The sequence below is a fragment of the Eptatretus burgeri genome, chromosome 3, assembly GCF_056783735.1.
Source record: "Eptatretus burgeri isolate ZD-2024b chromosome 3, Ebu_testis_v1, whole genome shotgun sequence".
NCBI classification, from domain to species: domain Eukaryota; kingdom Metazoa; phylum Chordata; class Myxini; order Myxiniformes; family Myxinidae; genus Eptatretus; species Eptatretus burgeri.
In genome coordinates, this window is record NC_140963.1 from 136,916,543 (window position 1) to 136,926,542 (window position 10,000).

Consider the following 10,000-nt stretch of genomic DNA (forward strand, 5'->3'; position numbering starts at 1 on the left):
TAACCCGGATGAATTTCAAAAAACCGGCCTGACCAAATTTAGATATTGTTCCATATTATCAGAATCCGAAGGAATTTCGAAGATCGGATCATAAATGGTGGAGGAGATAGATTTTGAAAATGGATGATTTCGCAACTTTGGAGTGACCTTGACGTTGACCTTGACCTTCAATCGGGTCAAAGGTCATACCGTCGTGCATCCATCATCGACATCTACCCACATACCAAATATCAAGAAAATCGGAAGAAAAAAATGGGGACGTACGGACGTACGGACATCGAGACTGGTTTTATTAGGTCATCTCGTTAACGATGACCTAAAAAGAATTCCCAAAACAAACCAAGTATATCCACCGCAAAAACACATACAGTAAATGCACATATTTATATCCAAAACATATCACCGTGGAACCCCTACAATCGAGGATGGACATTTGCGGACCCTGCATATTCGCGGTCATTAAATGTGACTTGCTTCTACGTTAGCGGCCCTGTGCTTTGCATATTCCTGTTTTTAGCTCGCCTGTTCGAAGAACAGAGAGCTATAGCGATACCCCCGGCGTGAGCGTCAGCGTGAGCGTGAAAATGTTAAAGTTTTTGGTGCAAGTTATTTCCTTTCTCATGTTTTTATCTACCACAGTATTTTTTTTACTGATTATACACACTGAACAACAAAAATTTTTTACTGGAGATGTGTAAAGTGATTTAGACTAATTTGGGTACGCTGATTTCAAAAATCATAACCGTTTTGCTGTATCACGTCAGGATTTTCAGTAACAGAAATATTCCCATTGCCTAGAAGTCAGGATTTCAATGAAATTTACAAAAATTCATTTATTCATTTATTTCATCATGAATGCTTCAAAATTATAGAAATTACAGAAAAACTCCACTAGAATGTAATTAAAAATGCTTTAGGCATTTGGCTTTGCGTTTGTGCTGCTCTGTGTCAGTTTTACGATGCAGGAACCAGCAGAAATCGCCCATCATGTTCGGGTTGTGCCGCCCTTGGTAACGCGTCTCCATGAGTGAAATCTCTTGGTGGAATCGCTCGCCGTGCTCGTCCGAGACTGCTCCCAAGTTGTCAGGGAAGAAGTTCAGGTGCTGGTGTAGGAAATGGATTTTCAGGGACATCCTGGAGCCAAGTTTCCTGAAGGACTCCAGCAGCTGCTGCGCTATTTCTTCATAGTTGTCCGCGCGCTCGTTCCCCAAGAAGTTGTCCGTCACAGCTTTGAAGCTCCTCCACGCTGCCAGCTCTTTGGGGTTTAGAGTTGTCGGAAAAGTTTCGTCCTTCATAATCTGTCGGATTTGCGGTCCAACAAAGACACCAGCCTTGATCTTGGCCTCCGACAAGGTGTTGCCAAACTTTTCCTTGAGGTATAAAAACCCACGCCCATTCAGATCCATTGCCCGTACAAAACGTTTCATCAAGCCGAGCTTTATGTGGAGTGGTGGAAGGAAAACCTTGCCTGGGTCGACAAGGGCGACATGCTTCACGTTGTGTCGACCAGGTACATGCTCTTTTCGCTCTTCCCAATCTTTCTTCGTCCAGTGATTCTTGTCGTCTCTGCTATCCCAGAGACAAAGGAAGCACATGTATTTCGTGTAGCCTGACTGCAGCCCTAACAACAGCGCCACCACTTTCAAGTCTCCGCAGATGTGCCAGTTGAAGTCATTGTACTTGATGGAATCAAGCAGCTGCCGCATAGTCTCATAGGTCTCTGTCATGCCGAACGCGTGAGCCAGTGGGACTGATGGTTTCTCGTTGCCATTGTGGAGCAAAACAGCCTTCAAGCTGTTCTTCCCCGAGTCGATGAAGAGGCGCCAGTCTGCAGAATCGTGATCACACCCAAGTTCTTTCAACAGACCGTTGATGTCACTGCAGAATGTCATCGTGTCTTCCATCTCAAAGAACTCAGCCATGTCTCTGTGACGTGCTCTGAACAAGGATATCTTGGTGTTAGGTTCAAGTAGATTCCACTGCTGCAGCCTTGATCCAAGCAGCTCTGCCTTCACCTTTGACAGCGAGAGATCTCTTACAAGATCATTTAAGTCTCCCTGGTTCAGAAGGTGTGATTCTTGAGTGTCGGGTTCAAAAGGTTCATCATCACCATCCTCTTCACCACTGCTTACAGCTATGTTCTGATCAGCTGGAGGTGTTGGAACGGGGTTCTCGTCATCATGAGGCACAGGTTTACGAGCAGAGATGCAGTCAGCGTACTTGATGTGACCTTTATTCTTCTTGTTGAAGCCGGCGATGCTTGTGCAGCAGAAATAACAATCATCATGATGATTCTGCGGCTCACGCCATATCATGGGCACCGCAAATGGCATGCTCGCGCGCTTTCCCACCAACCACTGAGTCAAGGTTGTGTGACAGCTTGTGCAGCAGATGTGTGGTGCCCAGCTCTGTTCTTGGTCCCCCACCTTACACCCGAAGTAGTGAAAGTAGGCGGCCTTCATTTTCACTGCTGTAGATATACTTCGCTGTTGATCTTTTTTGGTATACCGACCACAGACATAACAGAAGTTGTCAGGATGATTGGTACAGGAACGCCTACTCATCTTTATCTGAAAGAAAGAAATATAACACAAGTTAACAACAATTGTACGAAATAGACATGTTAAAGACATATGTAAATTTCATTGAAATCCTGACTTCTAGGCAATGGGAATATTTCTGTTCCTGAAAATCCTGACGTGATACAGCAAAACGGTTATGATTTTTGAAATCAGCGTACCCAAATTAGTCTTAATCACTTTACACATCTCCAGTAAAAAAAAAAATTTGAAATTTGTTGTTCAGTGTTATTAGACTAGACTAATAATAATAATAAAATATTATTAGACTAGTCTTTTAAAAACGATAAATGTATAAACAGGCGAGCATTGGGTGGCTTTGACACCAACTCTGTTTTTTTACACTTCACGACTGGTCTCCCATATTGACGGCCGCTGATATTAATTCAATCTGGGAATTCTTCGAAAGAAACCTGCTCTCTCTCTCTCTCATGCAAAAATTCATCCCTTCTCGTCTTCAATGATCTTACCCATCCTCCCACTCTTGGTAATCTGAATCCCTTGGTGAGGTAGTTGCTTTAAACCAACATGCATTCTCCTCCTGGAAGGCAAGTCTGACCGAAGGCAACCTCAGATCATTCCACAAAGCCCACAAGTGTGTATCTACTCTCAGGAGAGCCAGAAAAAAAACGTCCGTCCAGTATCAAGAATGAGCTTTGAAACTTGTCTCCCTCCTCTAAAACCCTGGTGGTGCCTTGACAAGTCAGTCTCTGGTGTATGCTCACCTTCCATCCCTTCCCTCGCTTCAAAAGGCACCACAGCCGACTCCGCTCGTGAGAAGGCCGATGCCTCGATTCTGTGTTTGCTTCCAAATCTTGTGTCCCCATTTCAGAGTACAAAGTTGTTACTGAATCGGCCATTCACTCAACGGAACTTCATGAGGTACAAGTGGAGGAGCTTTGTTACAGTGTCAGCACTTCACTTCATTCCACGAAGATACCGACACTGAATATCTCAAAGGCAGAATGTTTGGCCGTACGCAGCCTCGCCAGTCAAAAGAAAATTGTGATTGAACCAGTGGAAAAGGGCAGATGTATCGTTGTTTTGAATGAGGAGGACTATCATGATGAGTGTGTAAGCCTTTTGGAGGACAAAAACAAAAATATACAGGAAGCTTGGTCACAATCCTACTTGTGTTAGGAAGAAAGTATACCCCATGGTTAATAATCTGCACTCATTGGGCTTGTTGACGAAGATGAGTCCATTGTTTATTTTGATGTCAGTGCTCTGTTCACCTCCATCTTGACAATGGGTGCCGTGTCTAGTTCGTGAATGCCTTGTAAAGGACAGCACTCTTAAGGAACATACTCGCCTCCATGTGGATCAGATTGTGGATCTGGTGTCCTTATGCTTGAACTCAACTACTTCACGGACCAAGACCATTTTTTCAGACAACAACATGGTTGGCTATGGCTCCCCCACCCCACCAATTGTTGCCAACCTATACATGGAAAAGTTTGAAAGTGTTGTGCTGGAGAATTACAGTGTTTCCAAACCTAAGTTGTAGTTGAGGTAAGCAGATGATACCCTTGTGGTTATCAAGAAGTGTGAACAGCAAAAAAATTTTTAATTGCCTGAACAGTGTGGATGTGAACATCCAGTTCACACAGGAACCATACAACAATGATCAGTTAGTCTTTCTTGATTGCAAGGTTCACATGAATGGTGATGACCACTTGGATTTTGAGGTGTATAGGAAATACACACATACCAACCACTATTTACAGTTCGATTCACACCACCTACTGATCCACAATTATCTGTCATTCACACTCTTTTCCGTTGTGCAGATACTATCCCGACCACACAGGAGGTGAAATTATGTGAGAAGGAGAATATCAGGAGTGCTTTTAGTCAGTGTGGTTACTCTGGATGGTCATATTTAAAAGCTAGAAGCAAAAACAACATCACGTCTGATGAACAACATAACACAGCTCAAGAAATTATGACACGAGTGACCATTCCGTATGTAGCTGGGCTATCTGAGAAAGTGAGAAGATTCTTCTCCAAGCTTGGCATTATTACATCATATAAACCCAACAGAATTATTCGCAGCCAGTTATTTCATGTGAAGGACAAGATCTGGAAGGATAGGAAATGCGACTTGGTGTATGGCATCCGATGTGGAAACCCATCAATGCACTGACCTACATTGGAGAAACTCAGCAAACCCATAAGGCCCGTATGAACCAACATCATCGTCCATCTTATGAAGAGGCTTTGAACTCTGCTGTGTATACGCACTTAAGCCTGCATGGTCACAGCTTTTATAATAGTCAAGTGGTCATCTTTGAGAGAGAAAACTAGAAGGGCACTGGGTAGAGCGCATACCTTCACCACATAATGCCTGATCCAGGAGAACATATCGGGCCCAATACATTTCTGAAATATCATGCTCTTCAGTTCTATATCGTTTTCGGCCCGATCTCTCAATGGTGAAGAATCACTTAGAAAATTAAATAATTCTCGTATCCAGATCCGGATCCGAATCTTCACCAAAATCGAATCAATTCGTCCTTGCCACACACCCAACCTGTCAACTAAGTTTCGTCCGAATCCGTTCAAAACTTTTTGAGATATCCTGCACACAAACAAACAGACAAGGGTGAAAACATAAACTCCTTCCACCTTCGGTGGCAGAGCGAAAAGCTGAAAGAGTTTATTCCAAATTAAATTTGGAGGCAATATGTGGAAACAAAAGTAAATGCTTAACATTAAATTAAATAATGTATCCCAGAATATTTCCATTACTCTGTCAGAATAATTCTGGCCTTAGATCACTCTCATAAACATGTACATAAATAACATTTTCAAAATAATTCAATGACACCCTTCTCATAATTCAAGTAAATTGAACTCCAAACAAGTGCGTTGAACTAGGATTGCCTAATGAGAGAGATACACCTTGCTGTGGTGACTGTGGAGGGCCAAGCAGCTTTGCAGCGAAAGAGAGGCAGAAGCGAGTATGTGCCACACGCACAAGATAATCCAGACTGTGATGGGGAGGATATGAGGGTGATCTCAACAGGTCTCTCAGCAATGTTTCTGCCAGTCTTTCTTCCTCTTCCGTATTGTCCTTGTGCAGCATGTCCTGCAATTACAGTGCAGATATCTATTCATCTTTTTCAAAAACATGTTTTCCACTAAAAATGTTATTGGTAATTTTTTGTGGTATTAAAAAAAAAAAGTGGAGTCCACGAGACATATGGTTCATGGAGGAACTTGCACAGATATCACATGGAGGACAAAGACATTATGCGATATCAGCGTATATTAGGAGATACTACGTAGATCTCAAGGGCATTTCAACATCATGGATGAATCAACACAGAATAAGGAGATTTGATGTCTGACAGTGCAAAGGTAGCACACTTACATTTGCGCTGTCTCGCCTGGGTTTGATTCCCAGCCCAATTATAAACTGTTGAATGAGTGCTCTGCAGGCAGAGCATTGCAACACAAAGTGCACCGTCCCTTGGAGGGACGTTGAGTTGAAGCATTTGAAACATCTGCTCACATTATTTGATGGAAGTTGAAGATCCCACGGTTTGCTTCGTTTGTGACAAGTCAGCAAGTTATCACCAGCATCCTGAACAAATTAGTAATTCCTTCACCTTCAGATAAACGTCAGGCCTGGGGAGCCAGTTCATGTGACTTGTGCCAAAAAAATTCCCAAACTGACCCCACATGGTGGGAATAATTGGGGTCATTTTTAGCATGGGAGAAGTAGAAGTATAAGAAGAAGAAGGGAAGAAAGAAAGAAAGAAAGAAAGAAAGAAAATTTGTAGTGGAAAAAGAAAGAAAGAACACAGTAGCAGTAGTCATAAAGGGAATTGATCCTGAGATCTGAGCATCATGAGTGATGTACTGGCAGCAAACCTGGAGTTTGTGGTTACAATAAATGCAGTTGCAGAAACCTTTTCATATTTGGGAAGAATAAAAAAAACCTGCCAACCTGCTTCAATTCACCATGGCACACAGATGTCATATTGTTTCTCAGCCTGCAATAACCACTGTCAGGCAAAATTTTGACACAAAAATTAACTTCAATAACTCCAAAAAGACCATCTGGCACACCCTCCCATATCCTTTCTCAACAATCCTCTTGAGGAAGATCAATAACTCAACCTACTGGGTTTCACGATCAGCCATGATCTTTCTTGGGAAAACTACATTTTAAAGTTGGCCTCCAAAGCAGACTGGGCATCCTCTGTCATGCAAAGTCCTTCCTTGGCACACCTGAACTCTCATCCATATAAAAGACCTTCATCCACAGCTCGATGAAGTACTACTCACCCCTCTGGGCCGGTGCCCTGCTTCACATCTTGCTCAGCTTAACGCCATGGAAACCAATAACTTCAAGTTAATTGGAATCTCCAGCAATGAAGCCGAGTCAATGAGCCTATCACTTTACCATTGTAGCCAGTGATTGTGAATTACCCAGATTCACAATCACTGCTCACCTCCACACATTTGTTCCTCTTTTTCCTGTCTGTGGAACCAACTTCCACATGCTCTTCCTTGTTATTTTTCCCTCCAGCTCTTGAACACAGCTGTTCACCATCATCTCAGATCATCCCCCATCCAAAACCATGACCTTTTCTACTCCCATGAACTCCCATTTGTATTCTCCACTCCCCAGGCACTTCCCCCAGCCCACTTCTTTCCAAATTTCAGGTTTTTCTTTCCTGAAAGTTTACTTCTGCATCCACCTTGTCCAACCTGTGCATCCTCCCATACCCCTTATTCTTCCCTTCATCCCTTATTCATCAGTGTCCCTCCATTTTGTCCCTCAACCCTGCTGTTGTTGTCCCCCCCTCTCTTTCTGCTGTTCCTTTTGTTCTGTTACGTCCTGATCCCTTCTGTGTTCTTGCTCTTTCACGATCCTTGACTTTGTTCACAAAAAAGTACAACACAAGGATTCTGTGAAGAAAGGAAAAACTGCAGTTTATGCACTATTAACACAGATGTTTATCTGAGAAAAAAATTTTTTTTCCACAAGTGATGGGGAAAAACAAAATAAGACAGCATTTTGGCAAATATGAGATCATGATGATGGTAAAGCTATTGACGTACTTCGATACAGCGTATGACCATGTAACAAAGTTCTTCCTGGTCTCGTTCTTCAGGCACAATCCTGGCCAACTGCTCGAGGAAAGTTTTCAGGTATTCTTCCACGTCCCCCAACCTGGGGAGTTGGCATAGGAAAATTAAACTAATGAGCATTTGTTTTTTTTTTCAAACCAAAACCATATTTTCACGAACAAAATAAGAGGAATAAATACAGACAGAGAAATTGCTGCACGACCTACTGATATCTAACACAGCTCAGTGTGGGTGGGGGTGGGAAGAGCTGTGGGGAGGAGGGAGGTTAATGGATAAAAAGAGTGATGGTGATAATGCTTTCGGTACATGGGTATACCTGATAGCCATGGTGAGAAGAGATTCTGGAGGAGGAGGAGGAGGAGGTGTGGGGCCAAGAACCCAACATAAAGATATACTCAGTAGACAAGAGAAAGAGCTGCTGAGATGTAACTCCTCCCTTACGACCACTCACACAACTAGAAAATTCAGAGAACACATTACCCCATGCTGTCTTGAGAAAGAACAAGTGGGGTCTACGAGCAGCAAATGTGATTGGTCGTGATGATGTAAAATGCGTGAATACTTTGTTTAAATACTGCTAAACAGAAAGTTTTAAAAAGTGCCAAAAAGGCCATTTGTATTCTCCAATGTTCAAGTATATAATTAAAATGAAATAAAGTGAAGATTTTAAAGGCCAGAAAAAAAAAAAAACAATTCCAGAGGTTTACCACCATTGATGCAGTGTCTTTTATACCACCATATTTAACACGTTTCCCTTCAGTGTAAAACGACCAAAGTAACTGTTAAAAGGATCATCAAACATCGAAAGGTTGGAGCCGATAGGCGTCACAGGCCTTGTGAAGGCCACATAAGTATCGGCCTCAAGCTTCAGTCCTTCGGCTTCCAGCCTCTGGTGTCAACCTATGGGCCAGCACAATTTGAATCTATCCGAGCTATAGAACCACAATGTAATATATATGCACATAGGTAGCTGGAATGTTTTTGTTTCAAATGCAGGTTTTTTATTTGTATTTTTGGAAGTGATCGAGGCAGCGGTCTGTTGCCTTTTTAACGCCAAAATAACTATGTGGCATTCTCTCAAGCAAAGGTTTTTACTGCAGAGGTTCCGTGGTTCCTTGCTATTATTTCTATTTTCTCTTGAACGACTCGAACAGGCACTGTAAAACCCATGTCATTATAAAGGTCTTCATCCAAGGAGTTTCAGGAATCTCGCGTGATTGTGAAAGAAGACATCCGTCATTATTTACTTTTAATGATGTGTGTGTATAATACATCATCATCAACATTAGCAAAAACATCATTACTGATGATATTTTTTAGTCTCATGTTTGATGTGTCCTCATGTGAAAAGAGGCCAATACGTGACACACACTCCCTATGACAGTTGAAGCATTCAAAGCTGGAGTGAGAATCCGTTTGAAGTGTTGTTTTTCTCCTTTCTCTCTTTGGCTTTGCCTTTTCAACTCGCCTCGTCTCAAAGGCTCCATCATTTGTGGTCTCCCTCCACTTCTTTCTGTCCAGTGCTGTAGCTTCCCATGATTTTTCTAGCAGGTTGCAGTCCTTTAAATCCTGTTTACACAGATCTTTTAAGTGAAGTTTTGGCCTTCCAATTTTGCGGATGCCCTCATCCAGAACTCCATAAAGGATCGATTTGGGGAGACGCTCGTCATCCATACGGACTATATGCCCAAGCCACCGCAATTTTCGCCGCTTCAGTGTTGTCATGATACTATCTGATTTAGCTGTGGTCAAAACTTCTGTCAGGAATGTTGTCTTGCCAGTGAAACCCAAGGATCTTTCGCAGGTACCAGAGATGGAAAAAGTTCAGCCTGTGCTACTGCTTGGCATATAAAATCCACATTTCAGCAGCATAGAGAAGTACACTGAGAAGACATACTTAGTATATGTGTAGCTTTGTGTTGGTCGTAAACAGATTGTTATTCCATGCTCTCTCTTTCGCAAATTGCCAACTGCTGTAGCAGCTTTGGCAATATGCGCAGGAATCTCTTCAATTATCTGAGTGGACTGGGTGTGTATAGAACAGGCAAACTATTCAACCGCTTGCAGCTCTTTACCATCAGTTTCAATGGGATGGGGTCACTGTTGCACTGTGACATCTTCACTGTTTTCTTTTTGCTGATGGTGACACCAAATTTGTCACATGCCTCAGAGAAAGCATCAAAGATTGCCTGTAATCCACTGGCCAAATGGGAGACAATGGCGGCATCATCAAACATCACTGCATCAAAGACAATCAAAATCAGCAAATAACAGCTCACAGACGAGGAGTGTTATTGTCCTAGTCCTGGCATTCA

General features: G+C 42.5%; 1 protein-coding gene across 3 annotated transcripts in view; it reads right to left on the minus strand.

The window, feature by feature from the left end:
- The window catches only part of RNF213 (ring finger protein 213), a 645,256-nt gene that overhangs the window by 108,627 nt on the left and 526,629 nt on the right, over positions 1 to 10,000 (minus strand). For all 3 annotated transcript variants that reach the window (XR_015056656.1, XM_085875806.1, XM_085875807.1), the window contains 2 exons: positions 7,656 to 7,767; positions 5,484 to 5,670 (listed from right to left, as the gene is read on the minus strand). Coding sequence is in view for 2 of the 3 variants with exons in the window: in XM_085875806.1 (XP_085731932.1) it covers positions 5,484 to 5,670; positions 7,656 to 7,767 (299 nt within the window). In the remaining variant the exon portion in view is untranslated. The remainder of the gene's footprint in view (positions 1 to 5,483; positions 5,671 to 7,655; positions 7,768 to 10,000) is intronic.